At 35.2% G+C, this 18,448-nt stretch overlaps 2 protein-coding genes across 3 annotated transcripts in view; one reads left to right on the top strand and one right to left on the bottom strand.

Annotated features, from left to right (window-relative positions):
• Positions 1–1,758: 1,758 nt before the first annotated feature.
• Positions 1,759–18,448, bottom strand: part of LOC136810440 (ubiquitin-like domain-containing CTD phosphatase 1) — a 35,622-nt gene continuing 18,932 nt past the window's right edge. The window contains exons 5-11 of one of the 2 annotated variants that reach the window (XM_067067003.1): positions 18,257–18,372; positions 17,850–17,948; positions 8,629–8,666; positions 8,310–8,408; positions 6,745–6,858; positions 5,802–5,929; positions 1,759–2,270 (exon numbers count right to left, since the gene is read on the bottom strand). In XM_067067003.1, coding sequence (XP_066923104.1) covers positions 2,252–2,270; positions 5,802–5,929; positions 6,745–6,858; positions 8,310–8,408; positions 8,629–8,666; positions 17,850–17,948; positions 18,257–18,372 — 613 coding nt within the window. In that variant the 3' untranslated portion in view covers positions 1,759–2,251. The remainder of the gene's footprint in view (positions 2,271–5,801; positions 5,930–6,744; positions 6,859–8,309; positions 8,409–8,628; positions 8,667–17,849; positions 17,949–18,256; positions 18,373–18,448) is intronic. The other variant, XM_067067002.1, reaches the window with a different exon arrangement.
• On the top strand, positions 10,780–14,058 carry LOC136810523 (uncharacterized). Its single transcript, XM_067067097.1, has 4 exons — positions 10,780–11,034; positions 11,834–12,067; positions 12,429–13,438; positions 13,725–14,058. Exons 1-4 carry the CDS (start codon positions 10,815–10,817, stop codon positions 13,920–13,922), a joined length of 1,662 nt encoding a protein of 553 aa, XP_066923198.1. The 5' UTR covers positions 10,780–10,814; the 3' UTR covers positions 13,923–14,058.

Here is an 18,448-nt window from a genome sequence, read left to right as displayed (position 1 = left end):
CTTTCCGGGCGATAATCGGGAAAAGCGAAAACCCGGGCAAAGTCTAGTGGGGAACGAAGAACAACAGAGAGAGGAATATACCTTATCGGGGGAAAAATGTTTCGTCGCCGCGACGAAAAAAATACCCGACTAAATAAAAATTAAAATTTTTTTTACCCTGGTTAGGTAATGGGGACTTGTACTATGAATCTTAGCTTTTGTCTAGAAATTTTTGGAGCGGAGGGAACCGAACTAATGACAGTTCACAAGGCTATCAAACCCCTCTGATTCATTGAGGGATGTAAATCGGCCTCGAAAATAACTTCCACTTCATAGCAATTATTTTCAACTAGCGGACATCAGAAAAATTTAAGATAATTTACTGACACTTCTTATGAAAAAAATAATTGATAGAGCTGAATAATCCTTAATATAATGACTACTACTACTTTTAGATATGTTTATTTCCATTAATCGTCAAAAAGGCTATTTCAATAACTGACATAGTACAATTAAATAAGGTAAAAAGGAACAAAACAGTGAAAAATATTAAATCTACTATCTAGTAGTGCCATCCTCAAATTTAAGTTTATTTCCCCCAAGCAGAGGAATGTAAAGAGATGGAAAAACAGCTTCTTGAAAACAATGGAAAAACGGCTCGTCATATACCAGGTCTCTTGTCCTTAAGGGAGTTTATGTCGAGTAAATAGGTTTCTTTTGTTGTCGCTAGAAAAAATCTGCATAATTAGCGTGTTGTGACAAAATTCTTTTGTTTCAAGCCTTATTATGCGCAAACTTTTAGGGCTTATATTTTAGGTACACCTCTCCTATACGAAAAGATACCTATATCTTCTTGCTCAGAATTTCCTAGCGATTCTACTGATATAACCGCATCATGACCGCACCATAATATGGAAGGCTAGAGCTCGAGAAGATTATAACTTTATCTTGATTTTACTCGACTTCTGACAGTTTTACAAGAACCAATTTAATATCATTGCGTTAGGAATTTCTTTTGTTATACATTAGTAAAAATATTGCTCCTTATTCTTAAAAATTGAACTAGTAATCGGCAAAAAAGGAAAAACTAATTTTCATTTTTATCGTCAAATCATGTAGAAACCGTCCGATTTGTATGGCGAGCCGTCTTTTCTGGACTTTCATTTAATGACCTAATCAACGTTTTTACAATAGAATTTTCAATAGAAGTGATCGTTGAACTTTGAGTAATCAGAAAAGCTGTTTTCCATCTCTTTACATTCCTCTGCCCCAAGTAACTAAATCAAGCTTGGGGTTCCACCGTTAGGTATCGATCAGAGCAAGATAAGAGGGTTCTTAAGCGATTATTGTTCAGTATCTTCACTAGTTTTCAAAGTATGAATTTTTATCAATCATTAAAATCTCAAGTAAGATGACTTGCTGAAACTAAATAATGTCATTTACAAGTAAGTGTACATCCCTGCGTCGGGGCCCAAGCCCCACTGGAAAATTTGGCAAAAATTTCGTCACCGGTGAGAAAAATACCCCAGAATTTCAGCCCCACTGAGAAATTGATTTTGATTTTATCCCATTCGAAATTCGTTGTTTAGAAATTGCCTTCCAAAACCATCCCACTGGATTTTTTAACCTTGGAACAATATAATTTTTATCCCCGTTGAAATTTCAATCAAAATTCGCTGTAGAAAAAAGTTTCACCCCGGAACTGTGAGACAGGGGTGTAGTTATCATTGTGGCAACTAAACTTATGAAGTAGGTAAAAAACATCCCAGCCTATTTCAAGTCAAGGGTTGTGTTATTCCTTTCAAGTTTCTAAATAAAATTTTTCCACAGCCATTACACTGAAACATTACACAACCTTTAACCCTCATTTCACACCATTTATAATTCGAAGCTTAAAGCAGCCATCGATAAAACAGCTCACATCCAGCAACTGAAAATTAGTTTCTCTTATTCTTTCAGTACTGTGATTTACAAAAGATTTTGTGGAAGAAGGGTCGTTGTTTTTATCTCGCATTAGCCCTGCATTAAGCTGGATTTTCCCTCAAATTCATATATGAAGCAACAGTCACAAAGTCACCAGCAACAGTCGTTCACACAATCCACTGTCGGCTTTGGCGGAGTAAACAGGGGTCTGATGTTACAGTTTAGGGACTACAAAAATTTAAATGCCCCTTCGAAAAATCATTTATCAACGTTACGTCAACGTAGCATCAACTCGGAATTCGGAAATACGTATACGCATCCCATGTCTCAGTTGCTAAGGTGTTTCCTATTATCTCCGGCTCAAATACCTAAAAAAAGATAAAGTCGAAACATTAGAATTTTCAGAAAATGATATTGCACATGCTAAAAAAAGAGGCAAAGTGAAGAAGAAAAAATTTCTCAAATTCGCATTTTAACTTTTTTAATTTCAAAAACATTTTTAGTAATGAAAGTTTCTGTAAAAAAACAAGAAATTTTTAATAGCCTTTTTTTCTTTAATGATAAAAAACTGCCGATTGTTTGGTTTAAAATGGAATGCCCCTGGAAAATCAGCTGCCAGAGGGATGCATCTGCTACACGCCATTGCTTATTGTAAAACTTTCTATTCTTTCAATAGAAAGTCCATTGTCAACCCATTGTAAGAAAGCTCAAAATTAGGATTTCGTCATTGAAACATGTCTGTGCGATTAAATCAAAAATTATAAAAAACATTTCATTTCCAAAATCGTAACACGAATGAAAGACTAAAGGACACTGACCATACACGAATAGGAGTGTCACTAATCATAGAGCTTAAAGTTCTTTCAGGTTCAAAAAAAACTAAATACAATACAAAAAAATAAATTACATAAAAATCACACAAATAATGAAACAACAAGTAATTAATAAAAATTTATGCAAACTATACCTAGCTCTACCAACTTTTACAAAACTTAAATTCATTTTTGCAAGCTTCAACATACCGCAAAGTTATTTTCTCGCTAGCCCAAAAACATGACTGGAAGTTTATCTTGTACTTTAGAATGATGGAAGATTGGTGGTAGACAGAGACATTGCTTCCATTCTCTTTTGTGCGAAATAATGCCTGGTGTTTTTGCGCGGTTTGAACATGATGAGGTAACATTTTTGTCCATACAAAAGCAACACTATGAAAATACAATTGGTCATCAGGACAATCAATCGTGCAAATTCTTTGTCCACTTGATCCAGGAACGCAGTAATAGGAAAGGAAATCAGGAAATTTATGGTGGCGATCAGAACTGCATAGACAAGAGACATGGCGTTATTCATCGGGCCTGGTAAATTGCGTCCACGGTAGGCTTGTATCAAGCATAACAATTGTAAGAATGTGATGAAGGCAATCAAGACATTAACGTGATATCCAGTATTGCAATAATGGACTCGCAACATCTGGTCATCGTCAATATAATTGATTATATTTGGCGATTCTTGAGTGAAGATGATAATGGTGATTGCATTTGAAATCAACAAAAAGACGGCAACGGTAAAAACTTGAGCGGCTGAAGTCAGGCGAATCTCTTTACGCGATAGATGAACATGAGAACGGAAAGCAGTCAAAAGTTTTTGCGATTTAGTGTAAACAAAAGCCACATTGATAACATAGAAGACGCTGATGATCATATTTGCTGCGATGCATTTAGCAATGGTGACTTTCTGGACAAGATTGAGATAAAGCAAAGAAGCGATTGTCAGCAATATATTCGCTAGATGCAGTATGGATAAAATCTCATCAGAGGATCGAACAAGGGGCGTGTTACGTTTGGCAATAAAAACAATGAAGTTGGTTAGAGTCAATAAAATACAGCCCAACCCTGTGCCTAAAACCAAATATGTTTGCATCATGGTAAAATGTATATCCGCATTAGAATAAGGGTCGACACAAACAGTTCTGTCACCGTTATCGATTACGAAAGGTTCAACGTTGCATTTCATACACCTTCCATCACCATAAAATGGGTTGATATGGTTAACAGGGCAAAGTACACATTTGAAGCCATACATCTCATCAAAGAATGGATTCTCAATGGAACCATACACTTGTTGAAAACCTGGTTCACAGCGGAATCTATTGCATTGTTGCTCGCGAAATTTCACTTCTTGAAGAAACGTCTTTGACCAATTCATCAGAATTGGATAATCATCAAAAGGATCGTCAATGTTGGATATGTCCTGATAGTAAGGCAGCACATAAGAATGTCCCATGTATGGAAAAATCTGCTCCAAAGTTTTATGTAAAGATATCCTTTCATCATAACGACGTCTATTTTTATACGCGGCTTCTTTGATGGCGTTGATTTCCAAATCACCGACAGTATAGACACTTCTCCTTTCTTGATAGTTGGCCAACCAAGGGAGGGCTTGGAAATCAGACGGCGTTTTCTCAGTCGAATGATGAAAATCGCCATATGGAAATATCATTGGAGTCTTTGAGAAGTTGAGAAGAAAAAAATCACGTAGCGCACTGAAGAAATTTTGGACATGCGTTTGTCGACCGCCCCACACAATAACTTTAGTATAATTGCGTGTGTTAATGAGGAAGTATTTGATCTCGAGTATCATTTTCTCAAATTCCTCATAAGTGTCTCCGGTATCAAAAAGTTTAGCTTTGAGACAAAAAGTTTCCGATTCTTTAAGGATTCTGGAAGTTTTGTTAAAGTAATTGATCCAATAATCTTCAAAATTGTCGGATATTGTGATGAGAGTGACGTCATCCCATTCGAAACGTTCTAAAAGTGATCTCAATTGTAAAGCTTGGTCGTCAATAGATTTCAGATTAAGCCTCTGGTCACAATGTCGTGGGCCACACACTCTAAAAGTTTCTGAAAAACTCAAAACACCCTCAATAATTCGAGACATTGAATCAGGAACTACAGCCAAAAGGTATAAAATATTCTGATATCTCCATGTAGTAATGTTTTCTTTAGGCTGGAAAAAGTATTTCTGGTCAAGCAGCATATCTACCAAGACTCCAAGCAGTAGATCAGTATCATTGCAAATATCCATATACTCGATTTGATTGGTTTCTAAAAGGCCGTCCCAAACATAAGGAGCTCCTTCTTTTGATTTCAATATCGATGCCAGCTCGTTCAGAGGTGTTCGATTGGTCGCATTGAGGCATTGAGAATGGAATGATACAGAAGTGTATTTTTTTAGCAAAAAGTGGTATTCAGAGGAGTCTCCTCCGAAACTATGTGCACCACAAAATGCAACCACCGCCATTATGGCCATCAAAACCAAGAAACTCGGAAAAATCATTCTTCCCATTTTAACGGATTCTTAAAAGACTTTTACTTTTATTCAAGTTTTTTGAAAGGGGGAAAACTTTTCCGAGGGTAATATATTTAGAAAGATGACTTAAGCAAATGTTTGAAGGTTGTTTTATGTAGATCAACTTTTCGTGATAAAAAAATTCAAGGTTGTGTTAATTAAAAGGTTTGTTTTCGATCAACTTCACCCAACTGATTAAAAAACGACAAGAGAAGTAAAATGGAGAAAAGATTTTTCCAGATAAAAAAGCAATGGATCACAAAATATCAAGGCGATACTTGGTGACGAGTCATGATTAGATTTTATGGGCGGTCTTATCTTTCAACAAACCTATTCAAAAACAGCATATACACTTACAGCCGATGTAATAGGGTTTAATTAAAGATCTGATCAGTATGTACCCAAATCTCATTCAACATTTACCAAGTACAATCAAAGTCATAATATTTGAAAAAAAAATAGTCTACTCAATAGACAGCTCCAGGTCTTATTTTGAACTTCATTGTACCTGAGTTATGTTATAACCCTCGTAAACAAAAGGGAACACTTACTTTTCCCACTTATAATGATCAAGTGATTCAAAGGAATCCAACTCCGCAATTTTCAACAAATAGTCGGTCAATTTGACCAACTCTCGGTCCTTGTCGCGATTCTGGTGTGCATTCTTGAAAGGTCGGATCTGTAGGGGTGGAGAAGGACAATTTTCTAGATTACTTAAAATTAACAACAGGCCTTAGCAGCAATTGGCAGATTTGAAAGCGAGTCTCTATTTCAAAAATAACGGATTGATCTAGAAAAAGGAATCATGGATCCCTTTTATCTTCAACTATAGAACCGAGTTTTTTATGAGAGGTGACTCCCCGGGTGACTCCCCGGGTGACTCACCCTAGTTCTTAATTCATCTTATCGGGGAAAGAATGTCGGAGTTTTATTTAGTCGGGGAAAAATTTCGTCACCTAGAGGCATTTTCGTCACTTTTCCCCGACGAAATTGACAATTTAGTCACTTTCACCCAACTAAATTGTCCAAATGAAATGGTTTCCTTCACTAGCTCGAAAAAAGATCTTGTAATTCGACGTTTAAAGCACTAATTTCGGTTAATAAAAAGGTGATTCTCGTTTTGGTTAGGGTTTAAAAAATTGGGTAAGTTTTGGTCGGGTGATGAAATATCGGTGTAAAAATTCGTCGGGGGAAAATTTCGTCACCCCCTCAAAATTTTTATCACTTTCCCCCGACATTTTTTTCCCTGATAAGGGCAATTTTCCTAAAATATGATTACTTTATTCACCTAAAGATAAAATTTGCTTTAAGTCAATACTATCTGATGATTCAGGTTGCTCTTCTCATTTTGTTGCACAATATATCAGCCTTCTTTTATTAAAAAATTGTGAAAAAATGAGTACGTTAGTCGACAAATAATATGAATTATCGACCTTCAGATAGTAAAGGGAAGCCTGAACCGTATAACAAATGTGATAAAAAAAAATTATTCACCTTTAGCCCACAAGTAGGATTCATCAAGAAATTTCTTCTCAAATCGTCAAACATGATTGTATTGTTTTTATGGTATTGTGGATATTTGCCCCAAATAACACCCAACGGTTTCGTCTACAAAAAGAAGTAGAAAATTCCCAGAATTAAATCATTAGAACTTACTAACTAGGGAAAGACCGAGTGTTTGCAAATGAATTATTATTTCAAATTAAAAATTGCTGAAAAGCGACCAGTTCTTCCCTGGTTTAGCTATAGTTTAGTTTTATAGTTTATTAGGTAGTTTAGCTATTTCTAGGTTGTTTTGGAAAAAAAGATCATCGTATAACTCTGCCCGCATCAAAGATACTTTGTAAAGATTTGCATGTAGAGGTAATAAGGAGGGGGGTGTTCTAGGATATGATTATCTCAAATTCGTTTACAAAGGTCGTTGATACTACTGACCTAAATGGAAACCCGGGGCGAATTTATATCTCTCATTTTTTATTGGAGGTTAAACAAGTGATACTTTTATGGACCTACCTGGTTATGCATTTAACATATATAATTGATATCTCCGTGAGCATGACCATTAAACGATCATTCATTAAACGATCATTCAGAACACAAATAGTGACGATCTATTAAAATTAGTCGTTTGTTTCTTATAAAAAACGTCTAGAAACCAGAATTTCATGCTCTTGAAATATTCTTTCTTATTCAAGACTTCGATAGCAAAAAAACATCTATCTCATCAAAAAATTGAGTAATTTGGCTAAGAACATTGATGTATGCTTATTAATAGTGATTCTTATAGATAAAATGCGTTTTTTGAGCTGAAAAATTCTTTTTTTACAAAAATCTGCTTGAGCCATCTTTCACCTACTTTCATGCAAAAAATCAGAAAAAATTAATGATTCAATTTTTCATAAAGTCCAAAAAACCCGTTTTTTAGCCGTTTTTTGGCCCAAATTTATCCAAAAACATTATTTTTCGAAAATCAGGCTCCGTCACATTCGAGGGTTTATAGTTATGCATCTTTGTGCAAAAAATCATAAAGAATGAAAGAGCCAATCTCGAAAAAAGTTGGTAACGAACGGACGGACGGACGGACGAACGGACAGAGGTTAATTTATAGGACCTCCACCGGGGTAGGTCCAAAAATAGAGGCTATATTCGCATCAATAGCGCTAGATGTATTCTTTGTTAAGTCGGTGTTCCGTTGAGCTTAAATTTTCAGCACAGGATTAATTTTTCAGATGATAGGCATGCGCAATGTGCATTTTTGACGTCATCTGATATGAAAAACTTCGTCGACTCACAAAAAAGTTTGCAAAAAAGTAAAACCGTGTTTCTACCTTTTAGTCTAAACTCAGCGGAAAAACTGAATCAGTCAAACAAAGGTAATTTATGAAGCAACGCTGTTTGGAACCCGTCAAAGTTAAGTAAGCATTATCGCAGTTGTTTCTTTGAGGGTATTACATAAAGAATTATATAAAAAAGGTTAAGAAAATGAACTCTTTCTCCATATTAAGTACTTTAATAAAAGTTTGAAGACGGACGAACAATCGATTGTACAGAGTTTTTACCTCCATAATTCCATATCGATCGGTATGCAATGTGATCATAGCACCACTATCAATCATGAACATGAGCTTGTACGCTGGATTCTTCGTCACACCTAATTCCTGTTGTACAGAAAATCAGGAAAATCAGGAAAATGAGTTATAGGGGCTGGATAGTAAATGTTTCAATGAATATTTTGGAAATCATAATTATGTGCTACCAAAGTGCATAGACTCTCTTGTGAAATTTATTTTGATTTGGCTAATCAAAATTGGTAAAACTGATGTTTAAGCTAATCTTAACAATTTCTAATACCAGAAAGGATATGTTTCAAATACTTACTTCCATTTTAGCCTTGATCCATTTCATACCTGTCGCCGCTATAAAAAATAAAGAAGACTCAAATATCAAATACAGAACCATGGACATAGTTCCTCAGTCCAGCGTGTTAAATATTTTAGACCAAAAGGTTATTCCAATCTGATACACTTTTCGATAGGGGTCAGTGATATTTCTAACGAAAACAGTATTTGTACCACAGATACAGGGCTAGATGTCGTGCAAGCAAAAATAGTGAAAATCGCAAAAAATATTGCTGCTATTGTTTTTGAAAACCCGCGAAGCTTTTTGGTCAAGCGCTGAAATTCTATTGTAATTTCACGTGACCTATTTAGGATTTCCTACCTAACCTCGGCACACTTTTCAGCCAAAGCACGACATCTAGTCCTTCGGGCTTTATAAATCTATGATTTGCACCCGATTGAGCCATACTCAGCACACTGACAGGATACCAGATTAGTAAAACTTCGTTGAAAGATAGCAGATACTTTAGGCGTACAAACTTTCGCGAGCAGAAACTTTCGCGAGGTTGAAAATTCGCGAAATTTACGATATTTACCTTCGCGAATTCGAGGAAAAATTATTTTTCACGAGCATAAACTTTCGCGAACTAGATGATCAAAATAAAAATGTTCACCAAAAACTGGTATTCTACGAATTCAATGACGCTTTTAGGCATAAAAATGTAACACAATTTTAATTTTGATTTTGATTTGGAAGCTTTAAAGTATAACGATGTACAGTGTGTCCGAAAAAAGAGGCAAATTTTTATGTAAAGTAAAATCCTTATGATTAATGCGAAATTTTATAACTGTTTACTTAATATTTCAATCTCCAAAACCTATTCAATCATCTTGGGAACTGAATATATATTGATAGCACACACAATTGTAATCCTATTTCAATAATTCTAAGCCAATATAGATAATGAGTTTTGAGGATTTTAGTTTTTATAAAAAAGTCCGCCTGTCCACTTTTTTTGTGACACTCTAAATGGTTTATATTTATACTTAAATTTGAAGAAAAGCAATGATGACGGCCCTTGGTGTGTCTGATGCATTGCTCTTACATTCTATTTCATATTCATTCTCAATCAATCTACAGCCGTCGAAAGTAATTCAGAAAAGTATAAATGCAAGATTTTTGGTGCAATAGAAAATTCTTTATCTTTATTTATATTTTCGAGATTTTAAAATCGTAACTATTATTTTAAAACAGTCTTTTCCTTCAAGAGCCATGTATCGAAATAGCGACTTTAGGTCAGATTTTCCCTTCCTTTTAAATTATATTCAAGCTTGTAATTCACGGTTACCGCTCGTTATCGTTCGGCAGTACATTATGCGGGCATATGTCTGTTTCGCTTGATTATTCCCCGTGAAAGATGTCGAAAAGCGTTTTTTATGGGAGCGCATGAGCCGAGACTCTCTTTCCCGCAGGAATACACAAGGATGATATAAGGTAATAGACTATTTTGAATTCGGAAATTGGTCCAGTACGGACCGAAGTGTCTCGTTTCGAATTGATTGGGAATCAAAAATAGGCTAAAGCTGGGAGCAAACCGTCAAACATTGTTCTTCAAACATCGTGACGTTTCATGTTTGAAATTGATGTTTGACGGTTTGCGAAGTCAAAAATCGTATCTTTTCAACAAAAAGATCAAAAAATATGTTTGAAACAATGTTTGAACAAGTTCATAATCTTTTCAAACATTCAACTCGGGGTTTCCCTAGAAGGAAGACATGATTTCGAACGCCTGAGTTGAAAAGTAAACAAAAGAAAGAAGCCGTTGTAATGCAACAAAATAAATTTTTGAGACAATGTTGGAAATGCCGCGCAAACCATTCAACAAGAAAGTTCAAATGTTTGAAGAACGATGTTTGATGGTTTGCTCCCAGCTTAAGTTACTGCAAACCACCTATCAATACTGGTGCAAATATTGTGCAAAAGAAAAACGACCACTATTGGTACTAAGAAATAACCATTGCCTTGGTGAAATAAAAACAAGAAATACTAAAATAAAGCTGACGTCAAATAAAAATTTCGGCTTAAAGCAAGTCAGAAAGGTCCAATAATTAATAATTGACGTCAAAAATTTTTAATTCGCATTCGAAAAATTCTTAAACAAAGAATGTTAGTTTGGAAAATTTTATTTGGATAAATAGACAGTTAACGAATAGACGTGTTAAACTATGGCTCACAGAAGGTTGGTAGCAGCCATCGCTGAAAATCAGCGCGAGGGCACAACAAGCTCACTTTGCATGTACAACGAGGATCTACGATCGAAGCATTTCAAAATTGCTACTCAAAAAGAGTTCATAGATACTGGTGCCCTATTAGGAAGATGTGGCAAAGACTTCGATATCACGCGTCAAGCTTACTTGGAACATAATACTGCAAAGTATCATAAAGGTATGTTATTCCAATCTAAGGGAAGGGATGTAGACTTGAAGCGAACGATCCTAAGCTTTAAACCACCAAGATTTTACTGCACACGTTTTTTTTTGTGCATAAAAGCATCAAAACTTTTTGAGGTCTTCGGATGTTCTTCGCTTTATGAGTTTTAGGCCTAAAAGTATTTTCAACATGTTCTTATTTTGACCATTTTTAAGTATTTTTGTCTATCTTCCTAAGAAATCGGGTGTTTTAGAGTCCACAAAGCCTTATAATGTTTATAGAATGTGCCTAATATTTTTGCCATCGAAGCCTCGTGTTCTTACATAGTTTGTCCTTATCAAAAAATGTGTACATACATAGCTCTATTTCCGGTAAAAAAACAGAAAATGTTTTGAAAATTCGACCGATCACTACTATTATAATGTTACATAACGTTATAAGTACCAGTAATTCTGACTCAGCCTCAGTAATCTTGACTCAGACTCGGTATTGTACCTCAGCCTGGAATACGCATTCTCAATTTTTAGGCTCAGGTTTTCTTATGTGTTCTTAGTGTAATGCAAGTTTACAGTTTATTTCATGTTGACGAATAAAGTCTAATGAGTCCACGCTACTCTACGATTTGTATGGTGATTATAAAAATCTAACACCATCAATATAGGTCCGGCAGCTTCTACACAGGCATAATCTTGGCCTCCATAGCTTAATCTTTCCTTCGAAAATACTAATCTTAATTCATCATATGATACGGCCACACCGTAGCCAACATCACTGCGTATTCCAATTCTAAAAACAATTTTGTTTAATTTTATAGTTCAATACGTTCCAGCACGCAAGCGGAACATTTTGCAACGCTTATGGGATCGTTTAAGACAACGCAAATTGCGCAAGATGGCGGAAAAATTGGCCACAACAAAGAACAATATTAAAAACACAAGCAAACAATGGTACCAAAGGTTCGCTTGGTGCAATGGTGGTGATGATATAGAGAAATGTAGCCAAGAAGAAATTCTTGATCGCTTCGAACAAGATGTAGAATTAATTAGAAGTAAGTCAAATTCAACAGTTTCAGTCCCCTTCTTAAGAAGGGGGGATAGTGATAGTTCGTTTCCAAAACCCGAAAAAAGGAGATTGGACAGGTTGAGTATGTATTTTTTCTCAACCTTTATTGCGGAGTTTGAGTCAAAACACTTAGTATTTTCCAAACTAGAAAGAGTCACTATATCAGATGAAAAGAGGGGAGTTTCAGAATTCTTTACGTAACATTTTGTGTTTGATTTGCTTGTCATTGTGTATTAGTACAGGGTATTCTATGCACAAGTAATACGCTCTTGTTTCAGAAAGACTTTTTATAATTAATATTTGCTTATAGTTTCAATAGATATCAATGGACTGACTTTTTTTTTCAGGTAAGATATCTCTCGGCATTACTGGTAAACAAACTATTGATTATGATGACGTCAGCATTAGCAGTAGCGAAGGTAGTTTAAGTGACGTCATCGACGTGGACGAAGATAAAGAATACGCATATCTCCAACGATGTGAGTCTACCGATTCTGAAATCTCACATGAATTGGATAACCTGACGTCATCAGATTTAGACGATTCCGCGAGGAAGGAAACACCTTCAGCTACTTGTTCAACTGGTATCGGTTCCACAAGCCAATTGAATAAATTCCCCACAGAAGTGGATGTCGACGGACCTGTAGTTTGCAACCTATCTGCCCTACCAGCCTGGTTAGCCCGTGCGCCTGACCAACCATATAAGGCGAAATCTAAAGCCTCAGTTGTTCAATCAGGAAAACCGGCAATCACACCAAGGCCATTACCATCGCTGGCTGAATACTTGACGGTAAAAGAGCCCACTTCACAAGCAAGTGAGGTTGATGATGACATTGAACAGGCGTTCTCAGACGTGTGCAAGATACCGAAGGTTGACTTGGAACTTAAACGGAAAAAGCGGGAAAACTTCCTGTATTCTCAAATGCCCAACTTAGAGAAGGGGCCATCAGGATTTGCATGGGAGCTGGATACTAAACTTAAGTTTGGGGCACCTTGCGATAGATCCAGCACACCACGACCTGTTTTGACAAGCCACGGGAAACGACAAAAACGTCAAAATAAGGCCTGCTTGGAATTAAAACAAAAACAGGCTGAAGTCAACAGGAAATTGCTCGACGAAGAACGCTTAGAGAAAATCCGTGTTGTACAAAAACGTGTAAAAGAAAACCGGGAGATAGTTAAGTTTGACGACAAAATGTTGAAACAAGCCCGAATGGATGGCCAGAGCGAGCGCGCACAAAAACAAGAAAAAAGGTTGGAAGAAGTTCGAGGGAAGATTGCTCGAAAGGGAGCCACTGATCGGAAATTACAATTGGCTCGTGAGCGAAGAGAGCAAGCCGCAAAGGCTGAGCAAAATGTGAGTGTTTTTTTTTTCGTCTTTTGTTCAAAACCTTTTTTGGCCATAGGTTAATGAGCACGAGTAGATTTTACAAGTATTGAAGACGAAAAAGAGAAATCTTTATATTCCTAATATGGTTTTCGTTAATACCAATCAATCTCAATAGCTTGGTATAATGGTATATAAGACAAAGAATTCCAGTACGTAGACTGCAACACAACTCATACCTGATGTCAGAGCATAGGCCTAGATCTCCTTCTTGGGTAGGTTGCATTCTGATGTATTACCTATTTACTTCGTATAGGGCGTTCGAGCGAAATTTGATAGCCCAAAACTATCCTCGACTCGCGCAGCAGGATTCAAATCATCCAATACCTCAAGCAACTCATCCATCCGCATCCTACCACAATTGTCAGGTGAAGGCGTTGCAGTTAACGTGGATGAAAACGCTCAAATCACTGAGCGCTCAAATGCAGAAGTTTGGGCTGACTTTGATCTTTAAATTTCCTTTTTAAATTCCATTTTATTGTATTCTAATTCTTTTTTTAATTCTTTTTTTTACCATTTTGTGTTGAATTATTTTTTCTTTCTATGCCGACCATGCAGCGCTATATTTACATAAAATTCAAGATACAGATAACCCGCCAACACACAAAAAGGGTGTGTGAACATCAAAAAATACTCTCAAAGAAAGTGATTTATATCTGAACTAGGGTGAATCTTATAAATTATGGATAAAACGAACTGAGTTTGATGAAAACGTTGTTTTTCTAAGGTTTGGAGTCATTAATTGTGAGGAAAAAATGATAGATAGAGTAAAATGTTGGGGACTTAAAAATACCATTATATATAAAAAATGTAGATTTAAAATATTTCCAGTTGAGTCAATTCTTAAGTTTAGGCCTAATAATAATGTGTTTATAATAATATTTTAGTTGATAGTTAATAAATTTAGGTCTTAAAAGTTAATAAAAATATTTTCAGTTGAGTCAATTTTTTAGTTCAGGTCTAAAAAAATCAATTTAATTCAGATCTAAAATAGCGTTTTTTACAAAAAAATATTTTAAATTGAGTCAATAAATTTAGGTCTAAAAAAAATTTTTAAAAATAATTTCAGTCGAGTCAATTTAGGTCTAAAAATGATGGATTAAGATATTTTCAGCTGAATCATAAAAATTTGCTGCATGGTCGGTTTTTTTAAATAAAATATTATATATCTTGAAATAAAAATACTGCAAAAAAAATCGTACGAGTCTTTTAAATTTGATAAACTGTAAAGTGTAAAGTCAGATCCCTGCTACATGTTTTTTTATATAAGCAAGTGTCTGTCCCTTTTCTAGGCTCGTTTCATGCTTAGCATTCTATTGTTCTCAAACAATAGCCATTGTTTAGGTACCCAAAACTGAGCCTGTATATGCTAATAAACGTTATGCTTATTTGTTAACCGGTTACTTTTTCGAAGCGGGCTACATGGCTTTTTGCGCAATGCAATTGGTTCTTTTCGCATGACGACGGGCCTACATTGTCCAGAGTTGCCCGTCGTTAGGAAAATTCATTGTGACGTCACTTTTTCAAAGGAAAATGAACAATGCGTTGACATCATTTCTCTCATTTTTTATTTCAGACGTCAGAAATTATAGCAATTTTTTATCTCTTTTCGCTTGTTTTTTCTGCTTTATTTCGCTATTTTTCTTGGATAAAGCGCTAAAATTCAATCCAAGTTGAAGGAAACGGTTAACAAATACAATAATGACCGGTTATTTTCGGGCTGTACTGAAAATATTGCCCTCGGGCAATATTTCTCAGTACAGCCCTCACTAACCGGTCATTATTGTATTAAAAAGAAAAAACATGTGGGTAGATAAAAGTTACTTGTTCACGCTTTTATCAGAATCGGGCACATTTTGAGAAAAACTTAACTGAAAATGTTGACATTAGTTTCAGGAAGACAGGCGAACTATATGCTTTTGTTATAAGAGCCAGTAAATTTTGACCGAGGCTAGGCTATTCTTATTTTATTGCAAGTTTTCAGGCTGACGATGTTCTAAATACGCTTTGTCTTTTTACTCCATACTAAAAATGGGTAAAAATCTGTTAAATCAGTACTTTCTTAGTAATTTTTTCTTAGTAATTTGTGAAATGTGAGCCACAGCGATCTGCTATCGGATTCAAAATATCGATTAATTTTAATTTTTGTTGAAATACTTATCAAATCAACAAAAACTTTTTTTTTATCCTTGTTGTATTTATGATCTGGTCCTACAGTCAAAATTTTAGGTCTGTAGCACCACTACAGTCGGAATTATGTGAATTCCGATTTGCGGGATCTGAGAGGGGATTTCTAGGGATTTTGAGGGATCTGAGAAAACGAAAGTGCTCTGTTTCAAGAAACCTGATTATAGTTTTCGGAAATTTTAGATTTTAGTCTATTTCGTACATCAATTGCACTATATACACAAATTTCCATCTTCATTCGGCTATTAAAACTCGAGTTATTAAAAAAAACGAGTCAAAGTTTCCCCGATTTTTCATACTTCCAACACCAGATCACCAGCCTCAAATTGTTCTTTATTTCTTCTTTATCAAGGATCTGAGTTATAAGGCTCTTCTGCGACAGAGGTTCAGTGTTTAGAGGTGGGGGTAATCAGGTTCATTTCTCCTACACTATTTTTTATAAGAACCAAAGTGAAGGCCCATGGATGGTTCCTTGACCTTTTCGATGACAGGTCAAAAAGTATACAGGAAAACAGAAGAAAGTCTCTATGTCGAAATGTGGGAAAATAATTTGCACCATTAATAATTTAACTTCGTAATCCAAGCAAAAACAGCGCGATAGGGTGAAAGGTTTCATTAGCAATGAATGTTTTATAAGAATCCAAAATCGAAAAATTTGTGTCATATGAATCATATCATATTTTTATCGTGTTTTTGGCAAAATAACTTTACTATGAAAATATTTACTTGATCTTATTGGTGCATTTTTCTAATAAATTGAATTCTTACAACAAAAATCATTTCAGTCAAGCTCTCTTCATTCATAAATAATCACACTCCTTTGATATAAGAAGGTCGTTAAAGATAGAAGAATAATAGGACGAAGAAAAGAGTATTTTCATTTCACAGCTAGAAGAAAGTAGCGATAAAATAAATATTCCACCAGTTTTTTTTCAACAACACTACTGTTAGAGGGGAAAGATGTTTGGGTTGTAAAGAGCTAAAGGTGAGAATATGATTTATTTTATTCTGAGATCAATATTGAAAATTGTTATCAAGCTTTCCAGATATTTGTCTGATGAGATTATACTTAGACTATAAGAGTACGCTACGCTTTATCATATCCCTGGTTATACGATAATACGGGATAATATCAGTTTGTATAAACTACAGTTTGTAAGCTTTAACCCTATTCGGACTAGGGGGGGGGGCTCTTTCTGTTCGGAGGTCAAACTATTGGTAATACCTCCTGAAATAATAGAGATTTTGCCGTGAAATTTTCTGTAAATTCCTAACTTTTATTTAGCTTCAAAAAAAAAAAAAATTTGACACCTAAAAATTTTCACACCTTGAGCATGATGACATTTCTGACAGTAAGATGTCAAAAAAATTGACACTTTTCCAATACAAATTGATTTTTAATGTCAAATATATCGTTTAAACCGTAATTTATTGAATATTTAGGATAAAATAAGCATTTTAAACTCAGGCAACTTTTTTCTAAAGCTTTTGTTAGAATACAATAGCTATTTATAAGAACAAAGGAAATTTTCGGTTTTTGCTCACTTTGGGCATGATTAGTGACGTCATCAAAAAAAATTTTGGCAAAAGTTACCTTACGTGAAAAGGATCTTGTGTGCCAAATTTCATCCAAAAAGACTCACTAGATCAAAAGTTAAGGGGTGGTACAGGAAAAGCCCCCCCCTAGTTCTGAACCGCCCCTAAAAGCCTAGGTTGAATAGGGTTAAAGTTTTTGTTGGCATTATTCTTAGTTGTGAAGTGCTAATCGTTTAAAATCAGTCTAATACGGTTGTTGCATGCATGTTGGTTTTACGACATAAAATCAGTTTGTATAAATTTATCCGGATTCCATAATGTCTGATTTAGCTGTCTAGCATGCTAGGCTAGTAAATCGTGTATTATTTTCAAACGATATTTTATTTTTCACGCTTCTGCTATACTTTGGAGACTTAATCAGTGGTGGTAGAAGAAACGAACCTTCCTATTCCATTCGATTTTTGGTTTGGTAAAGCCAACGGGTTTACTTATATTGTTTACGTGATGATAGTACCCTTCTAAACCCTAGTGCCATGACCCTATCTGTCACATATTTTGAGCGCCATTTCCCAAGGGCGAGTACGAATGAAATGATGAAATGCTATAAATCCTAGAGGAGCTCAAAGTTTAAACAAAATGTAATAATTAATTCACTTACACCAGATGACGATGTCGTAGTGTTCGTAAGAGGCTGTTAGGAATTCGTGAAGAAAAGGTCGCATTAGTTCCACTCCTCTCTCTGCGGATGAACGGTGGTCTGGGAACGAAAAAGGAGAGAGAGCAACAATTATACATCTATCATATCAACGGTCAAGGCTTAAATTTGCAAAATTAAAAGAATTGTAGCCTCAAAATTTTTGTTTGAGTTTTTCCTTCAAATACAATTTTGCAGTTTCAGGTTTTTTCTTTTCAAATTAACCATGAGGCTCATCTCGATTTATGTAATTTTCATATAAAAAAATTCTATGTCGTTCTTAAAAAAGTCAGGGCGCTAATTATTGATATGGGTTCGGTATGATATTGATATCTCAATATAAAGATGACTTTGAGCAACAATTTAAATACCAAATAATGTGTAATCGATATCCAGGACCAATAACTTTTTCCCTTCACGTGGGGCATTCAATTCTTCGATTTTGTAATTATCAACTCGCTTCTGGATCTTCGCTAAGTATTCCTCCCTAAAGGAATAAAGAAATAAAATAAAAATATAAGAAATGGCAAATATTTACCGAAAGGAACATACTTATAAAAGGT

The sequence above is a fragment of the Clytia hemisphaerica genome, unplaced genomic scaffold, assembly GCF_902728285.1.
Source record: "Clytia hemisphaerica strain Z4C2 unplaced genomic scaffold, Clytia hemisphaerica genome assembly, whole genome shotgun sequence".
Taxonomy (NCBI): Eukaryota; Metazoa; Cnidaria; class Hydrozoa; order Leptothecata; family Clytiidae; genus Clytia; species Clytia hemisphaerica.
This window is presented reverse-complemented; position numbering and strand designations above follow the sequence as displayed.

What these genes read in the sequence shown, in the direction of transcription:
- LOC136810523 (XM_067067097.1), top strand. Translation starts at nt 10,815, where the DNA reads ATGGCTCACAGAAGGTTGGTAGCAGCCATCGCTGAAAATCAGCGCGAG. An exon ending in AGATGTAGAATTAATTAGAA is followed by an intron (nt 12,068 to 12,428) that starts GTAAGTCAAATT and finishes TTTTTTTTTCAG; the next exon opens with GTAAGATATCTCTCGGCATT. An exon ending in CCGCAAAGGCTGAGCAAAAT is followed by an intron (nt 13,439 to 13,724) that starts GTGAGTGTTTTT and finishes TACTTCGTATAG; the next exon opens with GGCGTTCGAGCGAAATTTGA.